The sequence below is a fragment of the Aethalodelphis obliquidens genome, unplaced genomic scaffold, assembly GCF_003676395.1.
Source record: "Aethalodelphis obliquidens isolate GAN/ISIS:26980383/991018 unplaced genomic scaffold, ASM367639v1 scaffold113, whole genome shotgun sequence".
NCBI lineage: Eukaryota > Metazoa > Chordata > Mammalia > Artiodactyla > Delphinidae > Aethalodelphis > Aethalodelphis obliquidens.
Genome location: NW_020838057.1, coordinates 643,066 through 655,122, shown reverse-complemented (window position 1 = coordinate 655,122; position 12,057 = coordinate 643,066). Strand labels below are relative to the sequence as shown.

The 12,057-nt window shown below is 44.1% G+C and overlaps 1 protein-coding gene across 1 annotated transcript; it reads left to right on the top strand.

Annotated features, from left to right (window-relative positions):
• The first annotated feature begins 602 nt into the window (after positions 1-602).
• Positions 603-8,941, top strand: LOC113615220 (zinc finger protein 586-like). Its single transcript, XM_027097414.1, has 4 exons — positions 603-838; positions 4,356-4,482; positions 5,782-5,871; positions 8,465-8,941. Exons 1-4 carry the CDS (start codon positions 806-808, stop codon positions 8,476-8,478), a joined length of 264 nt encoding a protein of 87 aa, XP_026953215.1. The 5' UTR covers positions 603-805; the 3' UTR covers positions 8,479-8,941.
• The last annotated feature ends 3,116 nt before the right edge of the window (positions 8,942-12,057 follow it).

The following is a 12,057-nucleotide window of genomic DNA, read 5'->3' as shown; positions in this document are numbered from 1 at the left end:
CTACTTGGCTTGAATAAAATTTTCCATTTCTTTCTTAGGTAGACCGATTAAATTTTCTTGGACACTTCACACAGTGGGTCCAAATGTTATTAGGGTTTTTTCATCCAATGTCATTTTTCCCCCACTGGACTTTTATCTGTTGTGTTAGCTGTCCCTTGCAGTTATTTGGCTGAAGTAATTGGTTGGTGATCATTGATTAAATTCATTACTTTATGCGCTGTAGACCAGTCCCTATTCTACGTAATTCTTATCAGGAATTCTGCATATATAAAGAAGAAACTCCTAATTTTCTATTTGTTTACCCTAAAATGCAGTCTGTACAGCAAAGTAAGGAAAATGCTTGATGCCTTCGCTTTCATTAGCCATTTTCAAAGTGTCCCTTAGACGTTTCGCACGCAATTTCCCAGCGCATCCTCGCGGTGGATCTTGGCCTTTTCTCCTGGAAATGGGAACTACATGACCCAGAATGCCTTGCGTCGAAGGCAGAGTCCCTGAGCCAATAAAGGTTCAGGAAAAAGGAGTTTCTGTTTGGGCACAAAGCGTCGGGCGGGACTTCCTGTCTCCTCCTCCAGGTGGCCATTTTAATTGGCCTTGGTCTGTTTCAGCTCCGCAACGCTGGGTAGGGACGGAGGTGACGGGAAAGAACAGGTGCGAGAGGAGGGGCTGACCCTGTGGCATAGAGGCGGGCCTGAGGTTCGGCGATGTCTCTCGGGGTGCCCAGCACCAGGCCCGGGAGAGGGACCGCTGTGTCCGCGTCCTGCCTCCTCTCCCGCCGCTACGGGCCCCGCCCCGCCCACAGAGTCCGATGGCTGCGGCGGCGCTGAGGGACCCGCCTGAGGTAAACGCTCGTCCTCCGACCCCTCACCGTCCTCACCCCACCAGACACTAAGCGGGGCGCCTGCTCACGTGCCCGCAGCCCAGGCCGCGGCGTCCTGGACGGTGAGGCGGTCGTGGGTGGGGCCCTGTTTCAGACAGTGTGATGGCTCGTGGGAGAGGTTTCAGGTGGAGGGACCGCAGGTGCAAAGGCTTGGAGGTCGGATTGAGGCGGAAGGATTCGGGAAACCTGTGAACCATGTTCTGTCCGCAGGGAACAAACAACGTGAAGCAAAGCCTGGAATAGCAGGATGAGGGTTCTTAATGTTAGAACTCTAGAAGCCATGGGGAGTTTTAAGAAAAGAAATACAGGATCCACGTCAGAGTTTAAAAATTTCCCAAAAGCTGTTCAAAGGAAAAACGAAAGAGGCGATGACGACATTTAGGTACTGGGAGGTTGAGTATTTGTTCAGGTTCTCACGCAGCTGGTAAGGACACTGATCATTGAGATTAGACCATCAGCCTGAGGTCACCTGGCTCCAGGGTCAGGGAAGTGTACAGGGAGGAGATCAGCACATGGAACCTCACCATGGATCCCTTCCTCCGAGCCCTGCCTCTTTGCACAGGTTCCCATGGCTGCAGAAGTGCTTGTGGAATTCACACAGGAAGGTGGAGCGTGTCCCAGTCTCTCAGAGCCACAAACCCCACTCCTGTGTTCTCTGAATTGTGGTTTCCTGGGACTCTTAATGCTATCCCTCCAATTCTTGAGTCTGGGAACTCTGAAGAAACTCCAAGCCCATAGTCCTGAATCCATGTGAGGCTTTATATAAAGGTATTCTCATGATTGGAAACCAGTGTAAACAGGGGTGGAGGGTTCTTCCAGGAACTTGTTCCAAGATTTCCAGATGTTTAGAGGTAAAACTGATCAGGGATTGTTCAGGAAACCACAGGTCTCCTTTCTTTTAGGTGAGAACGAAGAGCAGGGACAGGAGTCAGTATAGAAATGGTTCCCTGAAAAGATGGATGTCTATTCTAGAGGCGAAGGGAGATTTGGATCAGAGGAGAGAGATGTTCTTACCAGTGTCTATAAACAGGCTCCATTTGGCTGTAAAGTGGAGAAGAGACTGAAGCTGAGAGAGGAGGGGAAAATCAGGGTAGAGGTTCCTATCATAGTCCAGGTGAGGGTTAATGGATCATAATGGTGGCTTAGGAAAAGTGGTTGTATTCTGGATGCATGTTTTAAAAAGGGACAACTAGATTTTTTTCTAATGTGAACAGTGAGGGAGTAAAACAGGAGTCAGAGATTACCCCAGGGTTTCCAGCCTTAGCAGCTGTAGGGATGAAAACTCCATCATATGGGATGAGAAAGACTGTAGTAAGTGATAGTCACTGGGGGTAACAAGAGCTTTGTTTTAGCCATGTTTAAAGTCTGATCAGAGATCACTGAGTGGAGGCGTGAAAGGAGCAGCTGAACACATAGGTGTGGAAATGTGCGGAGGGGTTTAAGGTGGAGACATCCAAAATGTGGTCGGTACTCTGTAGACCATGATGAGTAAGCTGTGGTGACATCAAGGAGGGGCAGTCTTCAGGTTACGGTGTAAAGCTATTAGGTGCCCAGGAAAGGGAGGGTGGGGCTGTGGACTCAATATCTGGCTTCAGTACTTGGGTCATGGTATTGGGCTTCACAAACAAAAGTGAGGAAGGTAAGTGGCCATAAAGGGAGGTTGTGTTGGGGACGACATAGTGTGGCAGATGAGTAGACATTCTAAGTGACCAATGGAAATGAGAGGGATGCAGAGGCCTAGAAGTAATTGAGGCAAGATGACAGTCATGCTGGAGCTGGTGCTTACTTCCCTATGGATGCTCCAGGATTTTTTGATGACTTTGGTATGCTCTGACATGTTTCATTCAGCCTGGAGGATAAGAACAGGGGAAAATGTCATCATATGTGAGCATCAGTAGGCCTGGGGTGGGCCACCAATGGGCTAGGCTTTGAATGAAGGTTAAGTGGACGGAGGAAAGTTGTGCTTGTTAAGGGAACAGCAAGTATAGCATAGAAGTGGAATAGGGTCATGGGTGTCTGAAATGAACAGTCGATTCTGTGTGGCTAAGTCAGAGGTAAGGAATGGAGCCTGTCAGGGCGGCCATTATAGAAGATTTTGTCACTGCCACTGCTAGTGGGAGCCATGGAAGTCTAGAGAATTACTGGATCCTTTATGAATTTGCCAAGCATACTCTGGATGCTGTCAGCTAAGTTGTGGTGTAAGGCCTAAAATTAACTCCCAGTATTAAATGCTTCCTTGACATGTGTTGAAACTGGCAGGACCTCAAATGGCCTGAGCAGCAGGTCCCCACTTTGCTCTGCTCCAGTGGATAAGGTCTCCTAACCAAACAACGCTTTTTATAAAGGGGACCAGGTATAATTCCTGCTTATCCCTTTGTAGTGAGTTTCAGTTCCCTGTCAGTCCTTTGGAGTTATTCAGAAAAGGAAATTGCATCCTCCCATGGAACCAGGGGCACCTTACCCTCTTGATATTACAAAGCTTACGTCCCACAGCTCTTGGTTGTTCACTGTTTTCCAGAGTGTAACTCCATGTAGCCTTTTATGGAATGTGGTGTCTTCCTGTTCCAGGCTGTGGATATATATATGATTAATAAGATGCTGCTGATAACATCTTTCCAGTGTCAGGCGCCCTAACCCTAGGCAGAAATCCCACCCTCACCAGTGGAGTGAAAAGGAGATGATCAGGGCTTCCCTGGTGGTGCAGTAGTTAAGAATCCACCTGCCAATGCAGGGGACATGGGTTCGAGCCCTGGTCTGGGAAGATCACACATGCCACGGAGCAACTAAGCCCACGAGCCACAACCACTGAGCCCTTGTGCCACAACTAGTGAAGCCTGTGTGCCTAGAGCCCTTGCTCAATAAGAGAAGCCACTGCAATGAGAAGCCTGTGCAGCGCAACAAAGAGTAACCCCCGCTCGCCTCAACCAGAGAAAAGCCTGCACGCAGCAACAAAGATCCAACACAACCAAAAATAAAAAATAAAAATTTAAGAAAAACTTTATTTAAAAAAAGGAGGTGATAAAAATATTTCAACATGTGGGGAGGTCAGGGAGATGCTTATAGAGTGGGATGGTGAGTTGGTGGTGACCATGGGCATGTCTAAATATGAGGGATGTGCAGTCTTGAGAGTGATATGTACATGTAGAGGGAGTATGTTTCATGGTCTCAGGTCCCTGGTATTGGGACTTACATGACCTTGATCACACCAGAGGTATTGCCTGGTAGGAGGGTTGGATGCCTCTATGTCAGGCGCACAGTTTAAATATGTTTGTGCACCTGTCTCTTGTTGCTAACGGCTGGACCCAGTAGTCATTGGGCCCATAGGGAGACAGTAGCACCAATGGCGCCAGGGCCTAGTTTCTCCTCTGACTGGGGAGATTGGGAGGAGGATAGACATAGAATAGATAAATAGGGGAAATGATTGTAGGTCCTCTTGAGAGAGGATTGTTTGTGATTTCATCTGTCCCAATCACGACAGGGCAGTGTGACTTTTGAAGATGTGGCCGTGAACTTTTCCTTGGAGGAATGGGGTCTCCTTGACGAGGCTCAGAGATGCCTGTACCATGATGTGATGCTGGAGAACTTGGCACTTACAACCTCCCCGGGTAAGGCCCTCAAACCCACCCCTGTGCCCTGAACTAGTCTCTGCCCTTTCTTTTTATCCATTGGCAAGTCTCCCCTTCTCACATCAGGACCTGGGCACTGCTTTCTTCCCCAGTTCCCAGAGTAGGTGTTGTGGTTAGTAGGGCTGAGGTGTGAGCACTGCTGTCTCTTCTCTTTGACAGATCCAGCACCTGCTACCCCCTGCCTTGCAGGGATGGGTCCAGAGTCAGGAGTCTTATAGGCATGAATCCCACCTTGTTTACCCTCTCCATAGCCAGGTGAATTTTCCAGATCCAAGGCACCTGTGTACCCCAGGTTCTACTTCCTTCACCTAGCTAACATTTCCTCATTCTTGCTTGTGCCAGAAATTGCTGTTACTGACCCGGTCACTGTTATTATATGGACAATGGGCTATTCTTGCAAGATATTCCTCTGAAGTTCTTTTTGTAAGATTTAATTTTATTTCTTGTGCTCTATCTTTTTGGCCATTGCTGGCTGCTTATCTGTCCTGTCTTTACTTTAGTATGTGAATCATCCAGGTTCTGCGTAGCTGCTCATCAAGGGGGTGAAGTAGAGAAGTTCACAGACTAGAAAGGACTCCAACTACAGCAAGGACTCATATATAGTCTGGCCCTGATAAGTAGCACCTGGGGCAGGGCGTGATGTCAGGGCCGTATACAAATCATGCCAGAAATCTATTCTCTGACTAGCCTTTTGGTGCCAATCACAGTGGCGGCCACACCTCATTTCTGCCTGTACTTCCCCATTCTTCAGTTAGCCACCTTCTCAACTCTACTACTTGTCACTTTTTATTTCCAACATAGGGCTAATTCTCACCTCCCTGGACTCCATCTCTCAATGCTTTTTCACACTGGTCCGTCTGCAGTGCTGTCCAACATTGGCCTGTACCATTTATGTCATGACGTGTGCACATTCTTAATCCTTGAACACCAGCTGCTCTGCTGCAGTTGGATTTTCCTGAGCCTGGATACAACCTACTACATAGTACTCGTGTCACCACCAAACAAGATCCTGCTGAAAGTTGTTTGCAGAATGACCTGCCTCTTCTCTTTGTGTCACTCCACATGGTTGTGTTCCTCACCTTGTGAGGCCTCCCCCATTCTGTAATCTTTAAAGGCCCAGTGCTGCTAAGCAGCCTCATCCTCAACTTGAACCCAACCACCTTGTCTTGCAAACAGTCCCATGGACTCATCCTTGGATTTATGAGACACAGATCTGTATTGGGGATTTCTCCTTGCACAGAGTCAACGTGTACATCTCCAGCATTTCTCTGCTTTCAGGTTGTTGGCATGGAGAAGAGGATGAGGAGGGACTTTCTGAGCAGATTATCTCTGATCAAGGAAGCTCACAGATCAGAATTGTTAAGGCAGGTCTGTCTCCCCAGAAGGCCAATCTCTATGAGATGTGTGGCCCGATCTTGAGTGACATTTTTCACTTGGCTGAGTACCAGGTAGCATGCTGTGGGCAGAAACTACATGTGTGGGGCATGTGAGAAACCATTCTATTTCAGAGCAAACCTCCATAACCAAAAGCAACACACTGGAGAGAAACCATTGAGAAGTGATGTGAGGAGAACATTGTTTGTGAACAGCTGAAAATTCTATGTATCAAGGAAGCCCTTTACCTTTGGGGATGTTGGGAAGGACTTCCTGGGCAACTCAGGATTTCTTCACCAACAGGCCACATGCACCTGGGAGAAGTCAAATAGTGGAACTGAGCGTGAGACTCCCTTTCTAAGGGGAAAAAAATCATTATAAATGGGGATACTGCCCAGAAACTTTCAGTGGCAAACACACTTGTTCAGCACCAGAGAGTCCTCACTAGAGGAAGATGTTACACATGCAGCTAATGTGGGAAATCATTTAGCAAAAGCTCCCATCTCATTAGACATGAGAGAGTTCACATTGGAGAAAGGCCTTATGAGTGCAGTGAATGTGGGTAATCCTTTAGCCAAAGCTCTAACCTCATCACACATCAGAGAGTTCACAGTGAGAAAAGGCCTTACAATTTGGGGAATATGCTGAATTCTTTACCTACAGCTCCAGTCTCTTAAAACACTAGACTGTTTACACTGGATCAAGGCCTTGTTAATGCAATGAATACGATAAGGCCATTAGCCCAAGGTTTTGACTCTGGAACCACAGATTTCAGAAGGGAAAAAACATCTTACATGTGCAGGGATGTACAGTTTCCTTTTTCAGTATGTCAACACTTGAGATCCCTCATCGTGGTACCATCTGAATTGAACCTCATACATCCAAACATCTGCAAACATCCCAGGTATGTGGGAGCTGCACTGTACTTTTTAAACTGCCCAGGTCCCTTGCCAGATTTCTGTCATTGACTGTTTCTGTGGCCAAAGCCATTTCACCTCTCCCACCTGGCAGGTACTCACAGTGTACAGCATTCACCCACCCCAGGGTGTTCAGGGAAAGAAACATTGGTCTTTCCCATTCACAGGAGGGATTGTGAGAAGCCTGAGCACTCACTCCTTTCTCATTTCTTTGATGAGTTAAGTCACTGACCTGACCCATTTTTGGCCCAAAGGACTCTGCTTGTGACTTGCAAAAATGGACGACCTTATTCAGGGATATTGCTGGCCTCACATAAGTCCTATGATAGGATTTTCTAGCCCACATAACTCCTATGATAGGATTTTCTAGCCATCAAGTCACCAATCCAGGAGTAGCTTCCCTCCCATTGCTCTGGTTTGTGCAATTATAAAGGTCTCACTCTTTAAGCCACATTTAGTCTTGAGGTTCCATTCACTGTAGGGGATGATTTGAAAACATGGGTTCTGCTAACATAAAGGACTGATCAGCTTTTGTTGGGAATCCCACGCTTTGTGTGCCTTAAGGGCACAATATGATAGCAGTTATACCTCTCTCCAGTTTGGCCTTGTTTGCATTATTGCCCAAGGCTTCCAAGGAAAGACTACAGAGCTTTCTGGTTCTAATTTGTGGCCTGAGTGCCATATTTTCTTGGTTCAGAGGTCAGCCTGGGGAAGGAGCAATTGTGACAATCTTCCTTGCTTCTGAGAGTAACATGAAATTGTTGTCTTGTTCACAGGGGATATTGCCTTGAGCTCAGCATTAGTGAGGAAAATATTCTCCCAGGTCCTGCAGTAGAGCCATGTGCCCTTATGTGCAGAATTCTGCAGTGTAGCATCATTGGTTGTAAGATTATAGGGGGAATGATAATTGTTACAGAAAACATTGGATTAATAGTGGGTGGAGGACACTATTACAAGCTGGTTGGAATGTGCCTCATTTAAAGGGGCATCCACAATGACAGTGTTCCATTCACTGTGGCTGTGAAGGATGAGCATGTACAGAAATTCTCAGATGAATTGAATTGAGATCTCCTGAATTGAGAAGGGCATTACAAGAGAACATAATCTGAAGGTTTTGTGGATTTCTGTAGCCTCTGTGGGCTATCCTCCTCAAGGCCATTTCTGTGCCAGACAGAAAAATGAGAATAGAGAGAAGGGATATCTTTTCATCGAGTAATGGACTTTGTGACCCAGACAGTATTCCTGTTGAATCAGGTGGGAACAGTCTTCATTGCTTCCTTATATATTTGACCACTGAGGCAAGGTGACCCTCCCAGGGTGTGAGGCAGAAAGTGGTGAAGTCAGTATAGGGGATTTTACAAAAAGAGTAAGAAATCCAGATTTTTATTTTGGATAATATTTTTAAGCTTTAATAAGGTATGAATACATGCAATAAAATGCACATGGTTAAAATATACAATTTGATAAGTTTTGACATTTATATAAATCCATGGAACCACCATCACATCCATAATAAACCTATCTACCTTCATATTTACCTTGTTTCTTTTATTGATGTTACTCTGACCTCTAGTCAATCATTGATTTATTTTTCTTTACAATAGATAAGTTTGCGTTGTCTAGAATTTTATATGATTAAAGTCATAAAGTGCTTATTCTTTTCCCGTCAGGTACCCTCATGTGACATGTTTATTTTGAGAGTCATCAGTGAGTAGTTCATTCTTTTTTTATTGATGAGAAGTATGATGTTCTGAGGATATACCACTATTTGTTTATTCATCTGTTTATCCGTATTTGAGTTGTTTCCAGTTTTTGACTGTTGGAAGTAAAATTGCTGCAGACTTTTGAATATAATTCTGTACATGGTTATGTTTCACTTTTCCTCTATTAATACTTTAGGGTGCAGTGCCTGAGTTTCAGTCTTAGTGAATGGATGACTTTTTAAAGAACTCTACAGTGTGATCTGAAATGGTTGTTTCCTTTTGCATTCCTACCAGAAGAGTTTGGGACTTCCAGTTATTCCATATCATTGCCAATATGTTTAGTCTTTTTAAACTTTTTTTTTTTCTTTTTAATTTGGCTGCATCAGGTCTTAGTTTGTGGCACATGGGATCTTCATTACGGCATGCGGGATCTTTTGTTGCGGTGTGTGGGCTCTTCGTTGCAGCATACGGGCTTCTCTCTAGTTGTGGTGCACAGGCTCCAGAGAGCATGGGCTCAGCAGTGGTGGCGCACTGGCACTCTAGTTGTGTCGTGTGGGCACTCTAGTTGTGGCATGTGGGCTTAGTTGCCCCACAGCACATGGGATCTTAATTCCCTAACCAGGGGTTGAACCCGTGTCCCCTGCATTGGAAGGCAGATTGTTAACCACTGGACCGCCAGGTTAGTCCCAAGTTTTTTAATAAGACTTTTTGACCCTTTTAATAAGTGTATAGCAGTATCTCACTGTGGTTTTAGTTGCATTTCTCAGATGTTTTATGATGTGGAGCATTTTTTTCATTTTTTAAGTCCTCTTTTGGTAAAATGTCTTTTCATAGCTTTTGTCCATTTAAAAATAATTAATTTTGACTATTTCTCTCTTCATTAATAAATAAGATAATGAAACAATGAAGACTTGAAACTTCATTCTTTAGTGATGTGACTCCTAGCCATAAGAAATAATTATTTTTGAATTCTGAAATGCTATTTCCTAACTTTTTTTCTGCTGTACACAGTGCAGTGGCCACATACAGCATATACTTTTTAAAGTTTAATCAGCATTACTAACATATTCTCCATAATCAAGCCAAGATTTGTATTGTTTGCAGTTTCCCCAGTGTGAATATTCCCACTTTCGTCAATTTAAAACTTCCAATGTGATATCACTGAACATGGAGTTTGAAAGTTGACAGTAGCACACCAATATATTCTATTTCCACTGTAGTGATACAGTAGCCACAAGCTTCAAGAACATAGAAGAAAAATGTAGTGAAATGACTAAGAAGTTAGAAGGTTTTGTTTGTTTGTTTGTTTGTTTGCAGTACGCAGGCCTCTCACCGCTGTGGCCTCTCCCGTTGCGGAGCACAGGCTCCGAACGCGCAGGCTCAGCGGCCATGGCTCACGGGCCCAGCCGCTCCGCAGCATGCGGGATCTTCCCGGACCGGGGCATGAACCCGTGTCCCCTGCATCGGCAGGCGGGCTCTCAACCACTGCGCCACCAGGGAAGCCCTAGAAGTTTTTATATATTTTTAAACAGTTCAATTGCGGTAAAATTACATAAGGTAAACTGCACATATTTTAAATGTACATTTTAATGGTTTGACACGTGCTTACAACTGAAACCAAAATTTTCTTTCTACCTATTTTAACTCAACTTTCTCCACATATAAAATTACTGATACAATAACATATCATTTGTTATTTCTAATATACATAAAAATGGAAAAGATTGTATTAGGAAAATGGATGAACCCCTTTCCAATCTGCCACCATTATTTATCATTTCTTGGCCATTGTTTCATTCATCTTCATATATGCTAGAGGATTATTCTACTTTTAATCCCAGACATAACATATAATGCATAACCTCTTCAGGATGCATTTTTAGAAATTGAGTGCTCCTTCATAACTCTAATAACTATCACATAAAATGAAAACACTTAAGAATTTGGAAGTATGCTCAGTTTTCTCAACTGTCTCAAAAATGTATTTAAGGCAGATTAATTACGGTCAGGATCCAAAATGTATTCTTAGGGTTTTTGGTAACTGTGTCGCACTAAGTCTCTTAACCTTTAAGTCTCACTTGCCATTTTTATTCTTATTTGTTTATCAGAATTAGGCAGATTATAGATGTGGTTTATTGAATCTCTGATACTGTTTAACTGATCACCCTTTCCCCATAATCCTGTGCAGTAGATATTAATTAGGTAGGTGATTGAAGTTTGGTCCCAGCAAAGTGTGTGATGGTGACTATTGGGTAAATAAAAATAAACTCTCTGGACTCAGAAATCCTCTCCTCAAAGGTGGTAGTGACAGAAAACACTTTTATTATCGAGTAAGCATTAAACCAGAGTTTGATATGTATCACAGGTCATATGCTAAGAAATTGCAAAGGCTGAAAAAAAGCTCCACCTTATGTAGCTAAGCCGGTACAACTCATTACATACATATTTTGATGATAATAACTAGTCACCTAGCTCTAGTACCCGTGCCATGCTCAGTCACTGGCTGAGGATAGCTTGCTGAGAATGGCCTTTGGAATGCTGTGGTGGCTTCCAAGGCAGCACAGCTGGGGGTTGTTGGCCAGCTGCACTCCTCAGAGAAGGATACATCGTAAAGGAAAAACTGAGCAGCCTACTTTCATGGCTGCCCAGAACTGAAACTATATGTATAATATTTGATTAATTTTAAATATGGTTTCGTCAGAGCAAAGAGGCAACAGAATAATCCTTTGGCAGGTCTCTCTCAGATTCTTAAACTTCCATCTGATTCCTTATCTTAAAACCATCAAAGTAGGTCTACTCTAAAAGTAAGAAATAGGCCCAGAAAACAAACAAAAAAATAGCCAAGAGAATTTGACTGTACCACTTGTCACACATGGTTCTTCTTCTAAATTTATCTGGCAATTGGGGTGACTATTGTGAAAGGAAAATAAAAATGGAGCCGATATTGCTCAGGGCTGTCTAAAATGGAGCCGGGAATCTATTAAGGAAGTGTGACTTATGCACCTCTCAGCCTGGATGGAATCTGATCTTTTGACTTCTTATTGTCCTAATGAGGCCATCCAGAACATCTGCCAGAAAGTCAAGATTCTTATCAAACCCTCATCGTAAAATAGCTCATGACAGCCTGTCTACTTATCAGACCAAAACCCTAAAATAACTCCTGATTTCTTAAGGACAAATAGTTCCTAAATTGCATCAGACTTAATCACAATTCTCAAGAGGCAGCTTTAACAAACTCAGAGCTTTTTGTCTTTGTAAGCCCCTTACTCTCTTCTCCTGGAACATCTTTTGGGGTTACCTGAATCTGTGTCTCCTGAATTGTAGACTCCAAATAAACTTTTCCTTTTTTATAACGTTTTTGTTTGGTTTGGGTTTTTTTGGCTATGTTGGGTTTTCATTGTTGCGCGCGGGCTTTCTCTGGTTGTGGTGAGTGGGGGCTATTCTTCACTGCGGTGCATGGGCTTCTCGTAGTAGCTTGTCTTGTTGCAGAGCATGGGCTGTAGGCACGCGGACTTCAGTAGCTGTGGGTTGCAGGCTCAGTAGTTGTGGCACATGGACTT